At 45.1% G+C, this 23205-nt stretch overlaps 1 protein-coding gene across 1 annotated transcript in view; it reads right to left on the reverse strand.

Annotated features, from left to right (window-relative positions):
• Window positions 1-23205, reverse strand: part of clip2 (CAP-GLY domain containing linker protein 2) — a 194050-nt gene that overhangs the window by 58209 nt on the left and 112636 nt on the right. Inside the window, exons 4-9 of the mRNA XM_085964309.1 lie at window positions 13855-13979; window positions 12983-13196; window positions 12000-12197; window positions 5249-5352; window positions 3737-3797; window positions 778-882 (exon numbers count right to left, since the gene is read on the reverse strand). Coding sequence (XP_085820435.1) covers window positions 778-882; window positions 3737-3797; window positions 5249-5352; window positions 12000-12197; window positions 12983-13196; window positions 13855-13979 — 807 coding nt within the window. The remainder of the gene's footprint in view (window positions 1-777; window positions 883-3736; window positions 3798-5248; window positions 5353-11999; window positions 12198-12982; window positions 13197-13854; window positions 13980-23205) is intronic.

Here is a 23205-nt window from a genome sequence, read left to right on the forward strand (position 1 = left end):
CTCCCTCCCTAACAGCACTGTGGGAATACCTTCACCGCATGGACTGCAGCGGTTCAAGAGGCGGCTCACCACCACCTTCTCAAAGGCAACTAGGGTTGGGCAATAAATGAATTGCCAGCAATGCCCAAATCCCAAGAATGAATAACAAAATGCCACACCAGAGAGGGCAGGTTGGCAACCTACCTCTGATAGGACTGTCTAGACAGGAATGTAATTGCAGTTAACATTGAGGTTAACCCCAAAGTTCAGAGGACGCTGGACAATGAGCCCAAAGTGCCATCCCGTTAACATGAATTCTTCATTAAGACCAACCGTTGAAGATGTATATTTTATTTTAATCTGATACAAGTCTTATGATTCAAGTCTGTTACCAGCTGACCAGCACTTTAAGTAATTTGATCTAAACCATCTATCCTGTTGCTTCGCATGCAGCCAATGCCACTGACAGAGCTAGAGGGTGCGTCAGGGAGCCGAGCCTCCACAGGTTCGTCAGAAAGCTCAGCTTCCTGCTACAGACTTAGCAAAAAAAAGAGAGGATGTGCCAAGCAATGTTTATGCAGACCAACGCCAAGCAGAAATAGAAAAAGGCTTTCAAACGCAGAAGTGAAAAGAAAACAAATCTCACCATCTCTCTTCCAACACAAAGCGCAAGACAGAAAACAAACCCAATTATGCTTGAAAATAACATGAAGCTTTTGTGATGCCAAGCCGTTCTCAGGCAAGCTACAACAGCGACTGAGGGGTAGGCAGGGCAGGGGGCACATGAACTGCTTTTACCCGAGTGTCTTCGAACTCCTTTTGGAGTTTCCCAGCTTGGGTCCTTTCAAACAGCAGGCTGTGTTCGAGCTCCCGAATACGGGCATGCTCCAACTTTGTCTGAGTCTGTTACTCCCGAAGGAAGAAGATGAAAAGGAAAGAGATAGAGAGAGAGAAAGAAACAGACTGTAACAGCGCAGCACAATAAGATCAATGGGGAGGGAGGGAAAAAGGTTACAAAATCAAAACTCTCGAACTGAAGGACGAGGCTTCTCCTGAATAACATCTGCTGATTTTCCATAAAATGCATCAGCCAGTCAGAGCAATTCCGAAAGAGTATGACATGGTGTGTGTGGGGAACAGGTCTAAAGATAAACATACAAGTCTTCAAGTTAGTCACACACGTGAGGGCCGCTCATAAAATTTCATCTTTTTCGTTCTTCCCACCCTTCGGAGGGGAAAATCACTGGACTTGCACTCTGTAGTTCCCCACAGCAGCACAGACCGAGATTGGGAACTCGGCGATACTGGAGATCATCAGCGTGACCCTGCGTGCCGTGGCTACAGTGAAACATGGAGCCGCGATACAGCGCATCGCGGAACCACATCATTATATTGAGAAAGAATGCTCAAAGGACGGCACTCCTCCTGCTTGCCTCTGTTGCAGACATAACAAAAGCAAACGGAAGCACTCTTAAAAAGGAGCCCAAATTGAAGTCCGGATTGCACCCGATTCCTGCGCACTTCAGACTTTAAGGGCTATGGGCGTAAAACAAAGCTTTGCTTTGCGTGCAACTCACTGCATTATCAGAATATAACTGAAGTGGGAAGAACTAGGGAGCAGAATTGCACACCTGTATAATCAAAGTGATTATCTTTTTATGGAAGGATAAAAAAACATTACCATGAATATTCCATCGCTCATGAACAGATAATCCACAGTCAATGCTCATTGCTTGCACATTACCAAAATGCCTAGTGTGAAAGGATTTACACACTGGTGCAGCACATACACTGACTTTTACTGCCACGATTTGGTGGCACAATCCCTGCTGGTGAAATACTGACCACCTGTAATTAGTCTGGATCTGCTTTTCATTTGTAATTATTTCTGGATCAAACCAGCTCACGTTCAGCTCCAGAGCCTCGCTTTCCAGTAGGGTGTGTGTTTTGGGGCCGGATTTTCTATATTTTTTGCCGTGATGGGACATTGCCTCAGCACCGCTGGATCCAAAGCAGCTAGTGTTATGGGGCAGGGCAAAGGCATTGCTATCACACGCTTGGGCATGACAGAGGGATTAGATTCATCAAAAATTGGGATCGGGACAATTGGTGGGTTATTTACAGCTGGCGTAATGAGTACCCAAGACAGTGAGTGTCAGGCCCTGGCTTTTTGGGTGCAGTTACCACACTATTCAGCTATATTAGAGTAGCAGAAAGGAACCTCACCTTGGATAAGACAAGAGCTTTGCCCAAGCAGAGTGCCAAATAAACCCTGTGCTGGTCTACAATGCAAATAATCATCCTTTTTCATCTGATTGGCTAAAATGTGCAGCCTGGACATAAAAGTGCCCCAAGAAGCTGTATTACAGAGTGATTTAAATAAAGGAAATGGAAGGACTTAAAGGCACGTGTAGATGCCTTTCATTTCACTTCACCACTTGGATGTGTTACAAGCACCAACATGAACTTCAAAAATAAAAGCAAGCCCTGTGAGAAACCTTTCCTTTGCGGACTGACTAAACTGGAATATCCCACGATCAGTCATTCAACTAGTTTGAGCTGGGTGATCAGCAACAGCTCCTACACTGACCGCTTGGAAATAGATTTACCAGACATCAAAACTGGCTTTCGGTTTATTAATTAAAACTTGTCTGGAACAGAAACACATTCAAAAATGGTCCAAACACGGAGTCCAGCTGGCTACTGCTGGTACCAACTGGATTTATCCTATTACTCTACAACAATGTAGTTTGACAGGAACCCATTGTATTTAACAGGTGACTATATACAGGAGCCCTCTCATATAATACACTTTGGCTACTTGATCTGGTTTTTTTTTTTCCTTTTTCAATCAAAAAAAAGAGGAACTTTATACATCTATTAGACAAAAGAACTGAAGTATATTACATACAGGAAGCAAAACACTAGATCGACACAAGTTCACAGCTGTAAACATCATGGGAGCAGGATGAGCAAGATCACATTCCAAAAAGTAAAATACATCCAATTAACCCGTCCTTATTCTTTCCAAGCCACCCCGCCACAGGAAAACAGTCGAGTTATAATTCCACCCTCAATGGAAGAGTTGACTACCTCCCTTTTTGGAGTGAAAAACTGGAATGATCGCTCCCTCTCAAAGAAAGTTAAAGTTAAAGACAAAGCCTATGTAGAAGTCTGTTTTCAGGTCCATCTCATTACCACGAATAAAACTGATCGGTATGAAGTGAGAGAAAAGGGATTAAATGAACATTGGGACTATTTCAGCAGTTTTTCCAGTTATGGTATTTTTGATTTACTTCGTTCAGGCACTGAGGGGTTCCATGGTGATTGATACCTTGCTCAACAATTGCCCATTTACAGTTCACTGGCATATTTTCCCCCAAACTGTTTGGCATTGAAGGAGCACATCTACGAACCCCTTCAAAGAGAAACCCTTAACCTTCGGGTAAAAAAAATGTTCTATTTTGTTTGCAAGTTTCCCCTTTCCTACAAGTCCGGGTGGCCAAACGTGTGGTGTCTCCCTTGGATGGGAGAGCAGAATGCACCCACAAAATGTCATCAACTCCCTGGGTGGATGCACCCCTGCCAGGCCACCCCCGCAATGGTGCCATTAAAACTGGGGAAACACAATTTAAGGAAATACAAGAAAGGGAATGCAGGTCAAGAATTGTATTCCAGCTCGGGTTTATTGACGAAGGGCCCAATGCATTTCATCTACCGAGATACCGATCGCATAATCTGTGTTCAACACTTTTACCTCCAAATCTCCTTTGGTAATTGATTCTTCTTCTACTCTGAACTGGAGATCTTCAATTTTCCTGTTAAACCATAAAAGTGAAGGAGTGAAATTAAAGTTAAGCTTTCAGAGATATTATACACAATGTAGTGTCACAAATCCAAACATATTGGTGTGACTTGCTAGAGTCAGAGTTAACAAATAACAGTCTTTTCTGCAAAAACCAAGAGATAAATTCATGGATCTTAGTTGCAAAAGGCTGTGGATGCCAAGAATCAATTGAAATTTTCAAGACAGATCGAGAGTGTTTTTCTGGGTAATGGCATCAAGGGATATGGAGTTAAGGTGGGTAAATGGAGTTGAGGTACAGATCAACCATGATCTAATTGAATGGTGGAACAGGTTTGAGGAGCTGAATGACCTACTCCTGTTCCTAAAAACTCCTCCTCAGTCTTACCCTCCTCTAACTCGCTCCAGACCCATGTCCCAGCTCCTGCACCATGGTTTTTCCCAATTCTGACCTTTTGTGCAGGCGTCCTCCCTCTGATATCCCATCAGCTGCAGAGCTTTCATCCATCTCAGCCAGACTCTCTAACTCCCTCAGCCCCACGACCTTGCTAAAACTCTCTTCCCACCTTTTAAAGCCTCCCATAACCCATCTCTTACTGCATGTTTTTGTTCATCTCTAACTAACACTTTACTCCATGGCATCCTTTTCCCCTCTGAAGTTTGGTTGCTCTATTATAGCAAAGATACTGTATAAACCCACTGTATAAATGCAAGTCGTTGATGGGAGACACCCCGGTAAAATGGCAAAACTAGGTATGTTGTTAAAACAGCATCAAAGCAACATGAGTTTCTAGTAATTTCTATGGTGATTTTTTATGCTTAGTGACGTGAAGGATTGGAAATCCTTTCCAGTTTTGCATTACCTGGTTGGGTTTAGCACTGGCCATGTATAGCACAGCTTAGATGTGGAGCAAATCCCCTTCTACTCTGTCCTTCGCCCCAACTTCAGACAAGCAACCACAACTGCATCAGAATGACATTTCCATTTACCACACCAGTCCCTCAGAGAGATTGCTCATTGAGTGTCCAAGTACACAGATTTGTGCTGTGGACCCGTGGCCAGTAGAAGCTGGTTTCAAGCTGCTCAAATTAAGGAGGAGGAGGAGGGTTATCCAACAATTTGGATTTAATTCAAATCCAGCTTTTAGGGCTGGAACTCCAGTCTGTTACCTGTTGTTCTCCTCAGTACTTTGGACATGTATGCACATACATACCGACCCCTTTAAAGGCAGTGATTAGTTTCCACTACAGGGACCTCAACAGGTTTTCTGGCTTTACAATGTATTGCTTTATTTCAAAATTTCCAATCTTCCCCTTTCCTGCTGCTAACTGCCTCATTCCCACTTCCGGGACTTACTAGCTCCCCTTTACCTTCTCCTCTCCCTAGATATACCACCTCCCCTCCTTCCCCCGCCCCCGGATTTACTAGCTCCCCCTTCCCCCGGATTGAACACCTCCGGTTACCTTTTCTCCTCTTCTAGTGTGTTTAGCAGTTCCAGTTTTTGTTTCTCAGTGTTGTTCAGCAGGGATCGCACTAGCTGAAGATTCGTCTCAGCCTCTGTCGCGTACTACAAGAAAAAAAAATCAAGTCACTTCTTATCTGAATGGCTTTTAGCGATTGGATTTTCACCGAAAGAGGTGTCCAGTACACACAAGGGGTTTCATCGCAACGGACCATGGATCATGCTATTGTAGGTCTAGATATTGACCAGTAAACGCGAGTCCACCTTTGGGAGAGACCTCCGACACTGAACCTAATCGAATGTGTACAGTACAACCAAACAACGGATGTCTGGTACTTTGTTCAGTTAAACAACCAATTTACTTAATTGCCTGTTAAATGACAGACAATCTAGCTGATAAAACAGGGGGATGGGAATTTAATCTGTTATATATAGAAATCTTGTGTCTGGTACAGTTTATCATACTCCAGACATTGTCCTTTAAAGTGCCACACTTCGTTAGACGTGTAAAAAAATTTTTTATTTTATTTTTTAAATTCGCTCATGGGATGTGGGTGTCGTTGGCAAGGCCAGCATTTATTGCCCATCTCTAAGTGGTGGTGAGCCACTTTCTTGTACAACTGACTGGCTTGCTAGGCCATTTCAGAGGGCAGTCAAAAGTTAAGAGTTAAGGTCTGGAGTCACATATAGGAAGACAGATTTCCTTCCCTAAATTCCCTAATTACGACAATCCGTTTCATGGCTTTTTATTCCAGATTTATTTAATTAACTGAATTTAGTTGATGTACACTGGGATTTGAACTCACGTCTCCAGATCATTGGTCCAGGCCTCTGGAGTAACACAACCACTATGCTCCAGTCATTTCACACTGATCTGGAGCAGCAAATCAGAGAGCAGTTACAGTTACCCTGTGATTGCAGCTCCTTGTAAACTCATGAGCTCAATTACCTGGATGTGCCGATTCAGACCATTTCCACAAAGGCAATACCTCAGCAATGACTGTAGTGTATGTGCCTTTAAGTCAGAACTACTTTTACAGCTCCTGTATACTGTAGTACCGGCAGTGACCACACCTGTATATAAGCTTTGCGCATGCCTCTGTACCCCCAGTCTTGAGACTACCCTCCTCCAGTAAAGACCTGTTTATTGTTAATGTACAGCATCCGTGTGATTATTTAATAACAGCATATCCACTGAACCACGGATCCAACAGTGGCGACGAGTGTCGATTCGAATCTAGCTGCAACATAAAAAAAAAAGTCGAGGCCAGGAACACGGGCGTCGACCACGAGCAACTGCCCAGCAGTCAGGCAGAGATTGAACTTCGCAGGGGAGGCTGTGGAGAGCCGAGCTTGGTTCCCCAGCCACGACGAGCAGCAAGAGACCGACGACAGGTCCAGCGCAGCGGCGGCTGGAGCCGACCGACGGCGGAGAGAAAGCCGAGCAGCGTCGACGGGGTAAGACAGAGGGTGAAGAGCGCAGGGCGCAGCCGGGGGTTGAACACCGAGCGGCGTCGAGAAAAAGAAAACAAACCGGAGAGAGGGTAGAGAAACAGCCGGGTTCTAGACTGAGCGGCGTCGAAAAATATAAAAAGAACACGCAGAGCACAGCCAGGGCTCACGGGCTGAACAGGGTCCGCGGGGCGAAGAAAGGAGAGCGCGGGAAACGCCATTTTTAGAAGCCGCAGCGGAGAAGAAGGGCGAGCGCGGGAAGGAAGGAAAGTGCGGGAGACGCCATTTTGTGCCAGCGGAGAAGAAGGGGAAGCGCGGGAGGCACCATTTTTGACAGTTAACTCACACCCAAGGATGCCGAAGAGTGGCAGTATCTCTACGTTCGACAATGAAGTCGAAGATTGGGCGACATATGTGGAACGTATTGAGGTGTATTGCAGGGCGAATGAAGTGCCAGATGCTAATAAAGCACTGGTTCTGTTAAATTCCATGGGTGCAAAAACTTATAGGTTACTGCGAAATCTAATAACCCCAGAGAAGCCGGTAAACAAGAATTTTGAAAGCATAGTAGAAATCCTACAGGACCACTTAAACCCCACACTGCTGCTGATAGCAGAACGATTTAAGTTCCATAAAAGGAACCAACACAAAGACGAAAGCAATGCTGAGTACCTAACGGAACTGCGCAAGCTATCGAAACACTGCCAGTTTGGAGCGGGACTAGCAGATACGTTAAGGGACAAGTTTGTGTGTGGGCTACAAAGTGAAGGAACCCAGAAACGGCTTCTATCAGAAAAGGACCTTACACTGGACAAAGCTTTCAGTATGGCAGTATCACACGAAGCAGCCGCAAGGGGCGCTGCAGAGATACAACGGAGACTGCAAGAATATGGCACCAATGAAATGTCCTATGGAACAGGGAAGTGCTATTGCTGCGGCAGAACAACACATGACCAGAAAGATTGTTGGTTCAAGGCCCAAGTGTGCAGATAGTGTGGGAAAGCAGGACACATAGCAAGAGTCTGCAGGTCTGGGAAGAAAACCAACAGTAAGAAATCTCCACAGGAGAAGTACAAAAAGGTACACCAGGTGATGGACAGTGGTTCAGACGAACAGAAAAGTGACACAGACTCCGGAAGCAAGGAGCTGGGTTGTCTGAAACTACATAAAGGTAACCGAAATGGAAGATCACCAGACTATCTGGGTTACACTCAAGATAGACGGAGTCCAAGTGAAAATGGAATTGGACACAGGGTCAGCGCTAACAGTCATAAATCAAAGAGACTACAAGCGGCTATTTTCACACATACCCTTGAAAGCTACAGAGATTGTCTTGAAGAAGTATACGGGGCAAAAAGTCTACCCCAAAGGAAAAATAAGGGTGAAAGTGACATATAAAGGCCAGGAAATACCTAAAATGGATATATATGTATTGCCAGATGGAGGACCACCACTGCTAGGGCGTGAATGGATCCGGAAGATACAATTAGATTGGCATTCCATACAGGCACTGAAGGTTGAGGCCAAAAAGGATGATGACGTCACACCTGGATGACTGTCAAAAATGCTAACTGACGCACAAGAAGTGTTCCAGGAGGGACTAGGAATACTAAAAGGAATAACAGCAACGATTAAAATAGAGGAAAATGCAAGCCCAAAGTTTCTGAAGGCCAGACCAGTGCCTTATGCGATCAGACCAGCTGTTGAAGCAGAGCTGGAAGGGTTGGAACGTTCAGGAGTACTGTCCAAAGTGGACTGGAGCGAGTGGGCTACACCCATCGTTCCTGTAATGAAGAGGTCGTTGAGTAATACGCCTGGGGAACCAAAGAAGGTCCGCATCTGTGGGGATTTTAAGGTGACAGTGAACCCAATCCTTCACACGGTACAATATCCGCTTCCACGAATTGAGGATATTTTCGCCTCGCTATCTGGAGGTAAACGCTTCACCAAAATTGATCTAGCCCAGGCGTACTTGCAAATGGAGGTAGAAGAAGCTTCGAAACAATACCTTACGATCAACACTCAAAGGTCTCTATCAATACAACCAGCTGGTGTTTGGAGTAGCCTCAGCTCCGGCTATCTGGCAAAGCGCGATGGATCAGGTCCTGCAAGGGATTCCAGGGACCCAGTGTTATTTGGACGACATCTTGGTCACGGGCGAAAATGACGGTGATCACCTCGCCAACTTGGAGAAGGTGCTCACCAGATTAAAGGAATATGGGCTATGAGCTAATCGCCACAAGTGCGAGTTTTTCCAGAAACAGATCTCGTATTGTGGCCACGTCATCGATGAAGAGGGGTTACATAAGTCCCCTGAAAAGATTGAGGCAGTAGTCAAGGCTCCAGCACCGGAAAATGTGTCACAACTGAGGTCGTTCCTCGGGCTGGTAAACTACTACCACAAGTTCTTACCAAATTTGTCTACGGTATTACACCCACTGAACACCCTACTGCAAACAGGGGTACCATGGAAGTGGGATGATGAACGTAGACGAGCTTTCCAGAAGTGTAAAGAATTGATCACATCAAAAGAGGTGTTGGCCAATTTCAACCCAGCACTACCAATTCGTTTGGCATGTGATGCATCACCCTGGTATTGGAGCGGTGCTGTCGCACAAATTCCCTGACGGGTTGGAGAGGCCAGTAGCCTTTGCGTCTCGGTCACTAACCTCAGCTGAGCGTAACTACTCCCAGATTGACAGGGAGGCCCTCAGCCTAGTATGGGGAGTAAAAAAATTCAACCACTATCTGCATGGGCAGAAGTTCACCTTGCTGACTGACCACCAACCACTTGTCTCCATCTTTAATCCTAAGAAGGGCGTTCCAGTGATGACTGCACAGCGGTTACAAAGATGGTCCCTGTTTCTAGGGGTGAATCAATATGAAATAGAATATAAAGGCACGAAACAGCATGGGAACGCTGATGGGCTATCGTGCCTGCCACTACCTACTGTGGAGGAAGCACCAGCAGTGGACCCTATCGAGATATTTTATTCGTCAATAATTGAACGATTGCCAGTAACGAATGCGGATATAGAGAAGGAGACCTGCAATGATCCGACGCTGTCTCGGGTATATGATTTGACGGTGAGGGGATGGCCAACTCATGGCGACTCACTGTTGCCAGCATTCTCATCCAGAAGAGAACAGCTGTCAGTATGCCAGGGGACAGTGATGTGTGGATCCAGAGTGGTGATTCCACCAAAGTTAAGGGAGAGAGTGCTAAATGAGCTTCATGAAGGTCATCTGGGGGGAGTGAAAATGAAAAGCCTTGCTAGGGCTTGTGTGGTGGCTGGGAATCGATCAACAAATCGAGGACCTAACTAAGAGCTGCTTAGGATGCCAGAGGGTCCAAAATGCACCACCACATGCCCCTCTACACCCATGGGAGTGGCCCTCCTCTCCATGGCAATGGGTGCATATTGATTTTGCTGGTCCATTCATGGACTCAATGTTCTTAATAGCAGTGGATGCTCATTCAAAGTGGCCCGACGTGATAAAAATGTCTTCAACCACTACAGAGAAAACGATTGCAGTCCTATGGACCATATTTGCCAGAAATGGTTTGCCAGAGCAGATTTGCTCTGATAATGGACCACAGTTTGTGTCCGACGAGTTCCAAAAATTTATGAGAAGGAATGGGGGTAAGGCATTACACATCCGCCCCGTATCATCCAGCCACAAATGGATTGGCTGAGAGGTTCATACAAACCTTTAAGAAGGCGATAAAGGCCATGTGCGACGATGAAATTCCACTACAGCATAAGATGGACAATTTCTTATTAGCCTACCGAAACGCGACACATGCAGTTACCAACCAGACCCCAGCCATGATGTTCTTTAACCGAAGGTTGAGATCTCGTCTGGACTTGCTCAGACCAAATGTGCGAAGAAATGTTGAGGACAAACAATTCCAGCACATCAATGAGAAGCCAACAAGGAGCTTCAATGTAGGGCAACCAGTCTTGGCCCATGACTACCGAACAGAGAAATGGCAACCCGGAACGATATGTACAAGGCAGGAGCCATTAATGTACACAGTGGATGTCGGGGAGAACATTGTGAGACGCCACGTCGATCAGATCTTAGCGTCACAGGAACGAGTCAACCCCATGTCTCGCGTACCTGGGGATGAACCCGACATACCGGTAGCATCTACCTCCGAACCAGTAGCAGTGGAACCCGATGAACTACCCGATGAAAAGGGGTCAGAATCGCCTCTGCACCAAGAACAAGAACCTCCGGAAAGGCGCTATCCCGAAAGGGTCAGGAAGCCGCCCCAAAGACTGAATCTATAAATGGACTTTTGTTGTTTAATGTACATGTTGAAATGTTAATTGTTATTTGAATATTAGGGGTACTACTAATCTAAAAGGGGAGGAATTGTAGTGTATGTACCTTTAAGAGAGAACTACTTTTACAGCTCCTGTATACTGTAGTACCGGCAGTGACCACACCTGTATATAAGCTTTGCGCATGCCTCTGTACCCCCAGTCTTGAGACTACCCTCCTCCAGTAAAGACCTGCTTATTGTTAATGTACAGCATCCGTGTGATTATTTAATAACAGCATATCCACTGAACCACGGATCCAACAATGACCTTAAAAGGGACAGTCCAGATTACAAGCTAAACATCACAACAGAGTAGGCCCCACACTACCCAGTGAGCAACTCCACAGGAGATCCACTCGTATAAATACAAGTCGGTAAAAGTGAACTTTAACAAATCAATGAAGTGTCATTATAGCTGGTACAATCTCAGTTAAAAACCTCAAACAATTGTAAGCAAAACTGCTTTGAATGTAAAAATAGCTTCCAACTATGACTGAAAAAATTTGATTCAGTGCCCAAAAGGACTTGTATAGAACTGTGCAATAAATAGTGAAGAATTATTTAGTTAAATTAAACTGTACAAAATAATTGCACTGTTGATGGCAACCAATTTAAAAAAGGGATTAACACCTTCATTAAAATAGCAGAAAAAATAAATTTCATAGGAATCTATGTTCATTACCAATAAAATTAATTAGAAATTCAACCCCATTGCCTTTAATGTTAATTGTTTTGCAAAATCCAATTTACAAAAGTGAATTTTACTTGAAATGCATTGTTACTTTGCAAAAATATTGCGCTAATTGAAACTGATGACAACACAATGACTGCATGGTTGTTCCACCTTTTTCTTCTGCCCCAGTGACACAGTCAGTGTCACCGAATGAACACCTAAGCTCATGTCATAAATTATTTGTTAGTCTTGAAGAGTTACGTCCTATTGTTGCACCTTTGCCAGATTTTGTACCTGTGCGTGTGTGGCCTTCAGCATAGCCAGCTCTTTCTCCACTTCACAGATGTGGCTGGTTGCCTTGGCAACCTCGGCTCGCTCCAAGTCCCGTTCTGCCAGTAGCTGCTCGATGTGCTGCTGTTTCTCCTTTAGAGCTTCCTGCAAGGCTGTCGTGCCAGAGATCTTCCGGGCGTAGCGAGAGGACGTCTCGGTCAGCTGAGAGAGAGAGAGAGAGGATAAATATCAGTTTGTTGATGTACATTAGGGCTGGTAGATTAGTAACATCGAGTAACTGTGGAATGTGGGTCAACATTTGATGACCCAAAATCTGGCGAGAAGTCAAGTAGGTTTGTAATGGGGAGGGGAGAGGAGGATTGAAAGAATGAAAAAGAGTCAGCTTGGCTCAGTTGATAGGATTGTCACCTGAGTCAGGACTGTGCACTCGAACTTCCCTCCAGAACCCGAGCACATAAACTAGGCCGAGGCTTCAGTGCAGTATTGAGGAAGCGCTTGTTGCTGGAGATACATCAAACCAAATCTGCCTGTTCAAACAGCGTTAGGAGATCTTGAAGATCCATCTGAAGGGTGGCGAGCTCTGGCCAACATTCCTCCCTCAACACCAAAAAAAACTCCAGATTAACTGGTCATCCATTTCATTGACATTTCTTGCAAAATAGCTGCCCCGATTGCAGCAAAAGCCATTGTAATTCATTGCACGGGGATTGCTCCAGGACGTTTCTCGGGGATTTGATAAGAGTGCTGCTCTATATAAATGCACAGTTTGTCTCCCCTGTCCAAAGGAGGGTGTGATGATGGGGAGCAAGAAAATCAGTGCTAGTTTTACATTTGTCAGCTTAATATATTCAATTGAGTGCTTTAACATTGTTAATAGAACACTGGCACTGGCATCAATGTGATACTAAGCACTTCCAGGGTTCACTAAAAATAAGGAGACTTAATTGCTCCAAATTTGGAGACAATGGATGCAAGCAGGTTCTTACCAGTCCCGTCCGGCTTGGTCTACCTCCGACAGAAGATGCCACAGAGCTAACAGAACTTATAGAGGAGCTGCTAGGACTCTGCGTCAAGGCCGAGACCCCCATGGCCATCCTTTTACTCTTCTTGGTCTTGGCTGGAGTAGTGGAGGGGAAGCCAATCCGCATCACCTTGTGAATGGGAGCAAACAGACCAAACTTGGGTGGGCATTGGAAGTATCTGTGAGAAACAAAAAGATCAGGACCAACTGTTAAACGCAGCAAGTGGGCAGAATTTCCCCACCTGCATTCGAACTGATATGAAACCCCCACTGGAAGAAGCGTACAACTCGCAGCAGTGCATGGACTTCATAAGGTTTCCAAATGGGATATTTAAGACAAAAAGGTGAGATCGCCTGAAATGAAGGGTCACAAATGGGGCAACTTGATGAATTTTCAGGATACGGCTCTGGTGAGGTCGTCCCCGTGAATGGCAACCTGCGCAGGTAAAGGTAGACTGGGAAAAAAGCTCTTGCTATTGTCCTAGGGCACCAGCGAGTTCCGAGCAGGAAATGAATGAGTCATTCTCAGAGCAGGCATGATTTTTGTTTTTTAGTTATGCTCAACTTGAGTTGGCTGCTGCAGTCCAACTTTAAGATTGCGTTGGAGAAATCTTGGCTTATTTGCAAGATTAGCCTGTTTTCCAGATAAACACAAGAATGAGTCTTTTCCAAGATAAAACTGGACTGTATGACAGAGTGTTGCATAGAATAGATATTCCAATGGTCAGTTTACATGCATTAATCTCTTTGCATGTAACATTTCTATGAGCATTTTTTTTTGGGGGGGGGGGGGCGGAACGCACTGTGCGTGTTGAGGTGAATGAGAAGGTCCATTACCTTGTACCAGCAACAGCGCCATCATTCTTGCCCAGTGGTTCATCCAGCTCAACTCCACACCACTCGCCCTTTGCAAAATCCGTCTCGCCTACATACTTTACTACTCCAGTTTTAGTGCCGCCCACCTGGAAAAATTATTTAAAAAATCTAGTGTAAATAAAAACTTCCATCATCATTTCAATATGGTCTCATTCAGGAAGACCTCCATTATCAGAGTCAAAGCAGTAATTACTTGCCAAATAAACTAATATGGTCCTGAAATCTAGTAGTTACAGCTTAGAAGAGAGTCAACACTTTGAAATCTAAAGTTGCATTTGTATTGTTGCTGCGATGTGGTTTCTGCTCGGTGGTGATGCTGAAGTTGCTGTGGAACTCGAGTCAGGTCCCGGCCTGACACCAGAACCCAGCAATGAGACACTCTCTGAGGGAGACAGCCTCAAGGGAGTTCTGCTGGATTTAATAACAGGCAGCAACACTCTAATGCAATGCTAAGCCAGGTTTACAAAGTTCTCGGAGAGAGGGAGGGGAATGGGTCCACTATACCACCCGTGAACTTTGTAAAGCCAATTTGGAGTTGATGTAAAGGTTTGCAGAATGCGGCCACACGTGCTTGTACTCCAAAAACATTTCCAATTTAAAAGTTGCGATGGGTTCTCAGAGCATGTTATTGTTTTTCTGAAGCTAGTCTAGTTTTTCCATTTACCAGATCATCTTTTCAACACAGTCAGTTTCATTACTGCTGACTGCCGCAGTCCTGCCATAGTCTCCCGGCAGCAAACAGTAATTTCTGCAGATGCTTATGTTGGATTACTTCCAACTAACTGAACGACGACAGTGGATCATTAGCAGAGTCAGCAGAGTTCGGGTCAACTGATACATGTACAGTCAGCTCTCGTCAAGTTCTATCCTTTGAAACAAAAGTCAAATAAAAATAAAATCGCTTTTAAACCATGAAGCGGTCTGGTAGCCATGGTGATCAAGGGCTGGACACCCAACAAGAAGGTGGTTACAAGTTTGAATCTCAGCAACCATTGTCTTTCAGACTCACCTGTACTCGTTGGGCATGTGTTGCCAATTCTCAGCTAAGGTCAGTAGAGACAGTGTTGTGCAAAAGAACCAGTTCTGTTGATTGGCCAATCATCAAGTCTTATTGTGGTGGTTTGCAGAAGCCCGTGACCTAAATCGTTCTAGCCTCCAGGTGAGAAGAAGGAAGTACCACCGGGATACAATATATATATATAAATTGTAAAAGTATTCATAGAAAACCTCTCTATAGCACTGTCGAGAGCCCTTTAAATGGTAAGGTATGTGTTCTGGGAAGAGTCAGAATTTCTTTGTGCTCTTGTAAGCTGCAGGCTCAATGTCAATGGTGATGGAGGTGAGCATGGATTTTCTGATCTAGGATTGCACCCCATCACAGCAACAACCAGGTCATAGTTGACCAATTCTATTGCTGTGTATGTGTGTTACCACCACCATTCAACTGGAGTAGCATCAGTGTAGAATTGGCACAAACCATCTGGGTAAGGAAAGGGTGTAAACAGTCCCATCACCACCCAATCAGGATCATTTATCACAAACCAAAAAAAGTGTCAGAAAAAGGATCTTGAGCTATCAGTTATGGTTTGGAAATGCCAAATGTAGCAAAGGCATTTCACTACCTCCATGTTATTTCCAGACAGCCTCACTCCTCCATCAACTACAAGAACCAAAACTGTTGCTCCCACTTGGCAAAACCTCCCTTTTAATTTTTTACTTCTGCATGTCAATCTCCCAGTTGCACAGGAGGAGAAGTCAAGACCAGTTGGAGACCTCAGGTGAAGTGGGGTTAGAGGCCGAGGATAATTGGACCAGGCTGCACTGATGCAATTCAGTCCCCAGTTTAAAGCATAGTCAATATTTTATACATTTCCATTATAAATGATACAGTAGCCTCGTGCTTATGGTACTGGACAAGCAACAGAGGTTGTAAATTCAAATCCCACCATGGGCAAATTGTGAAATTAAATTTAATAAATCTGGTCATTTGTGGGCCGACAGAAGTGACTACAATGACCACCAGGAAATAATTGTTGTAGAAACACAACTGGTCCACTAATGACTTTCAGGGACATTTCTACCCAGTCTGGTCTATATGTGACCCCAGTCTCACATTTTAGGCCAGATTTTGCTGTAGCAGGGCATCTACTTGCTCCTGCAACTTTCAGCTTAAAACATTTTTGCCCACTAGGTTGCTGAAAGTGTGATATAACAGCACAGCGAGGGAAATGGGGCATCTGGGACCTGAGTGAACAGGACAAGCAACAGGGTACCTCCTTAACCAATCAGATTTAAGGATTGAGAAATAAATACAGGAAGAATGAGAAGGAGGGTGAATTAAAGGAGTAAATTCAATGTCCAATCAGGTATGAGAGAAAACAGAGAAAGGAAAAGAAAAAAAAAAACTTTACAAATCGCCCCGAAAAATTCAAAATTTGACGGAATGAAACTTCAGACCTTCAAGAGTTAATTTTCGGTGCCAGAGAGGTTGATTGTTAGTCATTAACACTAATCACGTCATTAAAAGGGTACTTACTTTTGTAATGACAAGACTGAACTTTGTGGCGAGTTTAACGGGCAATTAATTAATGGGCAAATACAGCAAGTTCCTAAAACAAAGAAGATGGCTAAGGGCCAGATGCAGTTTTTGTGAAGGTAATGGCAACTCGGACAGCAACTTTTGGACATTCACATTTAACAGCGCATCTGCTCCTCGCCTGAAGTTGCTGCACCATTTACCTATATCATCAAGTTTGCAGATGATACCACGGTAGTAGGCCAGATCACCAACAACGATGAGTCAGCCTATAGGGAGGAGGTCCAACATCTCGTGAAGTGGTGCGCCGATAACAACCTGGCCCTTAACATCAAGAAAACCAAAGAAATCATTGTGGACTTCAGGAAGTCTAAAGGCGGAAGTCACACCCCCATCCACATCAATGGGGCTGTGGTGGAAAGGGTGGACAGCTTTAAGTTCCTCGGAGTCCACCACGGAAGACCTCTCCTGGTCCCTCAATACCTCCTCTCTGGTGAAGAAGGCCCAGCAGCGCCTATATTTCCTAAGGAGGCTGAAGGGATGTAACCTGTCACCCCTGATCCTCTCTAACTTTTACCGCTGCACAATAGAGAGCATCCTGACAAACTGTATCACAGTATGGTATGGCAGCTGTAGCTACTATGACCGGAAAGCCCTGCAGTGGGTAGTCAAAACTGCCCAACGCATTACCGGCACCCGGCTACTGACCATAGAGCACATATACCAGAAAAGCTGTTTACGGAGGTCACGGTCCATCATCAAAGACCCTATCCACCCCAGCCACAGTCTGTTCGCCCTCCTGCCATCTGGGAGACGCTACAGATGCATTCGCACCCGTACGACCAGATTTAGGAACAGCTTCTTTCCCAGGGCTGTCATCCTACTGAACTCCACAAATAAACTCTAAAGCCTGCACATCTGCCAATGCACTTTATTATGGTTATGTTTATGTTAATGTATTACAAGCCAAATGTATGTTGAATGTTTAAATGTCTTAATCTAAATGTACACTCTCGGGAGCCGCAAGCCTACATTTCGTTGTACTGCACTTGTGCACTAACAATGACAATAAAGTTGATGATTATGATTAAACAACGAGCGCCATTAGCCTTGCTGTTATTTTGACAGCAAATTCTAGCCCTGTGATTGACTCAATAAACTCAGGGCAACAAGCAATGGGCAAGAAATGCTGCCTTGCCAGGGTTTCCCACATTCCAAGAACAAATTTAAAAAAGAAATTATGTCCACATTGATGATAGAAACTGCCTATGTAAACTTATCAGTGTAATTACACCCTCCCTGACAGTGATGGCGCTGCAGCATGTCTACTGGGCAAAGGGGGAGAGGGTGTAATAATGTGCCAAGTTTACTTGGGCAGTTGACAGCAAGGCATGCATATGCAAATTTATATCTTAGAGGGACAGGCGAGATTACAAATAGAAGCAGAATACTACATTGTGCATTACATGAATTCATGATTCTCTCCTAACAATGGCATATTCTTTGCCTTACTGTGGGCAGAGCAATGGAGATCAGTTAATGTAATAAATCATCGTATACACAAGGGATTCAATCTGACTGGAACTACTTGGGCAACCAACTATTGGCAAAAAGATAAATCCACCTTGCACTTAGAATCAATTGCTGGCAGTAAACCCGAAACACTCACCGTACCACGCTCTCTCCATAAATGATGGAATGAACTGAACTCCTTCTGTCCCTCACGCCAACTGCACTCATTTATTCATTCCCCTTTCTATGAATGATGGAATCAGGTGGCCCTTACTGCCATTCACAGCAATCATGCAGGGACAAATAAAAGCTCTACAATAAAATAAAGTTCCTGGCATATTGTGATAAGTAGCCAGCTCTTCCACGGCTACACACAAGTGGATAATGATGGTCACTACTTAGTACAGATTTTTTTAAAAATCTCAGACTATTTATATAGTGCCTTTCACGACCTCAGGACATCCCAAAGTGCTTTACAGCCAATGGAGCACTTTTAAAGTGCAGTCACTGTTGTGATGCAGGAAACGTGGCAACCAAGTTGTGTATAGCAAGCTCCCACAAACAGCAATGTGATAATGAGCAGATAATAATTGGGCCAGAAATTCGGGTCCCCACGGGCGAGTATGCGCTGTGTACTCACCCGTAAGGCCAATGGAAGTGCCGGTTTCGCGCATGCGCTGGAAACCGGAACTTCCGTTCCCTTGAAGGAAGGAGTTCGGAGGTCAAACGCGTGCACTGGAGGCAGCGCGTAGACCTGGAACTTCCGATTTTTAATTTTTTTAAAAACAAGTTTCTCCGTGCGGGTAAATCCCTAGCAGCTGCGCGTGAAAAAAAGCAGTCGCAGGGCCTGCTTCTAACAAGGTAAGAGGTTAATTAAGTAAAATTAAAACATTTTTTCCACAGGTTTATCATTTTAAAATTTAAAGAAAGGTAAGTTTATTTTTAGCCCCGTTAAACACTTTAATTTTTTCAAAAATTTAAATTTGTTTAAAATAGTTAATTTATGTAATTTAGAGTTTTTTAAAATACGATTAAAAAAAATGTATTTGAAGTTTTACTTAGGTTTTGGGGCCGATCTTGATTCATAGATTTGACAGCTCTTCCTGTCAAATTTATGAATGGGCATTCCCTGCTCCGATTGGCTCGCCATGGCCCACGTGATCCCACGAGACGCTGCGAACTAACCGCCGCTGGGATACGCGAGCACTGCGCGCCGGCAGCTGGAGGAGGCCCAGGATCGGAATCCCATGCGGTCCCACAGCTCAACGGCAGGCGCGCTATGCAAGTGCAGGTCAGGGGCTTGCGCCCACGGGAAGCCTCCGACCCGAATTTCTGGCCCATTGTGTTTTAGTGATGTTGGTTGAGGGATAAATATTGGCCAGGACACTGGGGTGAACTCCCCTGCTCCTCTTCGGAATAGTGTTGTGGGATCTTTTACGTCTAACTGAAGGGGAAGTCAGGGCCTCGGTTTAATGCCTCATCCAAAAGATGGCATCTCCGACAGTGCAGCACTCTCTCAGTACTGTTCTGAAGTCACACAGAATCACAGAAACCCCACAGTGCAGATAGAGGCCATTTCGGCCCATCGAGCCTGCACCGACACATATCCCACCCGATCCCCGTAACCCCTACATCAACACATATCCCACCCTATCCCCGTAACCCCACGTATTTAATCCCTCTAACACTAAGGGTCAATTTATCATAGCCAATCAACCTAACCCGCACATCTTTGGACTGTGGGAGGAAACCGGAGCACCCGGAGAAAATCCACGCAAACACGGGGAGAATGTGCAAACTCCACACAGACAGTCATCCGAGGCCGGATTCGAACCCGGGTCCCTGGCGCTGTGAGGCAACAGTGCTAACCACTATGCCACCGTGCAGCCTAGATGATGTGCTCAGGTCTCTGGAGTGGGACCCGTGACAGTGACATTCTGACACAGCTCAGAGTGCTACAACCGAGCCACAGTGACACTATCCCAGAATGTTCAGTGAGGATTGGAAATATGAAAGAATACCAGAAAAATGTTGAAATGCACAACACGTTGGAGGTTTTCAGCTGGGAATATTAATCTCGAGCGCGAGGGGAACGGGGTGACGAGCAAAGGACGAGCAAAGGAGCAACAGGGCCACAGCCCTGCTAGAGTTACTTCGTGATTCTTCCTTCATAAGGCCATCGATGAAACAAAGGGCAAGCCTGGTGAGCAACACTTGCCTCATTGCACAGGCTGATGCAAGCTGCTCAGGGTAGGTTCGCTGACGATAAAGAGCATGCAAAGGAAGTGTAGAACTCATTAAGGGCTGAAATTTTGCTCAGCGTGCAGATATTACATTAATTAGGAGATTGTTTAGGGGCCCCCACAGGATTGCACATCTTTACTCTACGCACGTTCTGGAAAGTCTGGTGTTAGTGTGCACCGACAGTAACTGAGTGGCCAATCATTCCTGCAGAAGCAAGAATGCCGCTGAACTAATTAAACGGCCACTTAACTGTTATTAGTATTCAGTGGGCCAATCCAGCCTTGCATGCAATTTCTAGGAGAATTGCGAGGCAGCAGACAGTGTAAGGCACAAGTGTATCAAAGATCTGCAGACCACAAGGAGATCTGCTATGCGTTATATAAAAAAGGGACAACCCACTAATAACCAGAGGGTGAAGCAGGCATGGGAAGCCATTGTCCCCAGGGTCACCAACCTACATAATCTCACAGGATCTCCAAGAATTGAAAAAAAAAGTGGCAAAATGAGAATAACCATGAAAAAAAAATAACCTGCTGTATACACACACACACACACACATATATATAAGGAGTATGCCTTGAACACCCACGACTGTGTGGCTGTTCATGGTTCCAACACCATCATCAAGTTTGCGGATGATACCACGGTAGTAGGCCAGATCACCAACAACGATGAGTCAGCCTACAGGGAGGAGGTCCAACATCTCGTGAAGTGGTGCGCCGATAACAACCTGGCCCTTAACATCAAGAAAACCAAAGAAATCATTGTGGACTTCAGGAAGTCTAAAGGCAGAAGTCACACCCCCATCCACATCAATGGGGCTGTGGTGGAAAGGGTGGACAGCTTTAAGTTCCTCGGAGTCCACATCACGGAAGACCTCTCCTGGTCCCTCAATACCTCCTCTCTGGTGAAGAAGGCCCAGCAGCGCCTATATTTCCTAAGGAGGCTGAAGGGATGTAACCTGTCACCCCTGATCCTCTCTAACTTTTACCGCTGCACAATAGAGAGCATCCTGACAAACTGTATCACAGTATGGTATGGCAGCTGTAGCTACTATGACCGGAAAGCCCTGCAGCGGGTAGTCAAAACTGCCCAACGCATTACCGGCACCCGACCACCGACCACAGAGCACATATACCAGAAACGCTGTCTACGGAGGTCACGGTCCATCATCAAAGACCCTACCCACCCCAGCCACAGTCTGTTCACCTTCCTGCCATCTGGGAGACGCTACAGATGCATTCGCACCCGTACGACCAGATTTAGGAACAGCTTCTTTCCCAGGGCTGTCATCCTACTGAACTCCACAAATAAACTCTAAAGCCTGCACATCTGCCAATGCACTTTATTATGGTTATGTTTATGTTAATATACTACAAGCCAAATGTATGTTGAATGTTTAAATGTCTTAATCTAAATGTACACTCTCGGGACCCACAAGCCTACATTTCGTTGTACTGCACTTGTGCACTAACAATGACAATAAAGTTGATTTGATTTGATTTTGATTTGATTTGTATGTAGGTAGCCACCGATGCCAATCAAAGAAGGTTACAGCTATCAGATGCATTTATTGGAATATACCTGAAGACAAATTGATGAAATAACATGTTGCAATTAAAAAGGCCAGTAATGAAGATGGTTTAGAGCTAGTAGAGCAGGCCAAAAATACGTTTCCCATGTTACAACCACTTCAAAAGTACTTCATTGGCTGTAAATTGCTTAGAGATGTCCGCTGGTCGTGAAAGGTGCTATATAAATGCAAGTCTCTTTCTTTTTGACATAAACAGATGATAATTACTGTGTGTTTGGCTCTCAAACTTCCTATAGGCACGATACTTCATAAGTTCTGCAAAGGGCCCTAAAACTGCGCTGCAGCCTAAAACAGACTGTATTAAATAATTTGCATATTAAATGTAGATTTTTCTTCTAGAAAAAACAAGTAGATACCAACGTAGAAACATGGAGACTCAGCAGTACAAAAATGAGGTGCCAACCTGGGGAAGCTGCAACACAGGACTACATGCATGTTAAAAAGCAGAAGCAGCATGCTATAGACAGGGCTTAGCAATCCCACAATCAACAGATCAGATTAAAGCTCTGCAGTCCTGCCACATCCAGTCGTGAATGGTGGTGGACAATTAAACAACTAACGGGAGGAGGAGGCTCCATGAATATCCCCATCCTCAACGATGGTGGAGCCCAGCACGCGAGTGCAAAAGACAAGGCTGAAGCATTTGCAACCATCTTCAGCCAGAACTGCCGAGTGGATGATCTAGATCAGCCTCCTCCGGAGGTCCCCTTTTTTTTTAAATTTTTTTACAGATGCCAGTCTTCAGCCAATTCGATTCACTCCACATATCAAGAAACAGCTGAGTGCACTGGATACAGCAAAGGCTATGGGCCTCGACAACATCCTGGCTGTCGTGCTGAAGACTTGTGCTCCAGAACTAGCCGTGCCTCTAGCCAAGCTGTTCCAGTACAGCTACAACACTGGCATCTATCCGACAATGTGGAAAACTGCCCAGGTATGCCCTGTCCACAAAAAGCTGGACAAATCCAATCCGGCCAATTACCGTCCCATCAGTCTACTCTCAATCATCAGCAAAGTGATGGAAGGTGTCATTGACAGTGCTATCAAGCGGCACTTGCTCACCAATAACCTGCTCACTGATGCCCAGTTTGGATGCCGCCAAGACCACTCCGCTCCTGACCTCATTAGAGCCTTGGTCCAAACATGGACAAAAGAGCTGAATTCCAGAAGTGTGGTGAGAGTGACTGCCCTTGACATCAAGGCAGCATTTGACCGACTGTGGCATCAAGGAGCCCTAGTAAACTGAAGTCAATGGGAATCAGGGGGGGGAAACGCTCCACTGGCTGGAGTCATACCTAGCACAAAGGAAGATGGTTGTGGTGGTTGGAGGTCAATCATCACAGCCCCAGGACATCACTGCAGGAGTTCCTCAGGGCAGTGCCTAGGCCCAACCATCTTCAGCTGCTTCACCAATGAACTTCCCTCC

Source organism: Somniosus microcephalus, chromosome 22, assembly GCF_052327205.1.
Source record: "Somniosus microcephalus isolate GS21.2 chromosome 22, FLI_Smic_1.0, whole genome shotgun sequence".
Classification (NCBI taxonomy): Eukaryota; Metazoa; Chordata; class Chondrichthyes; order Squaliformes; family Somniosidae; genus Somniosus; species Somniosus microcephalus.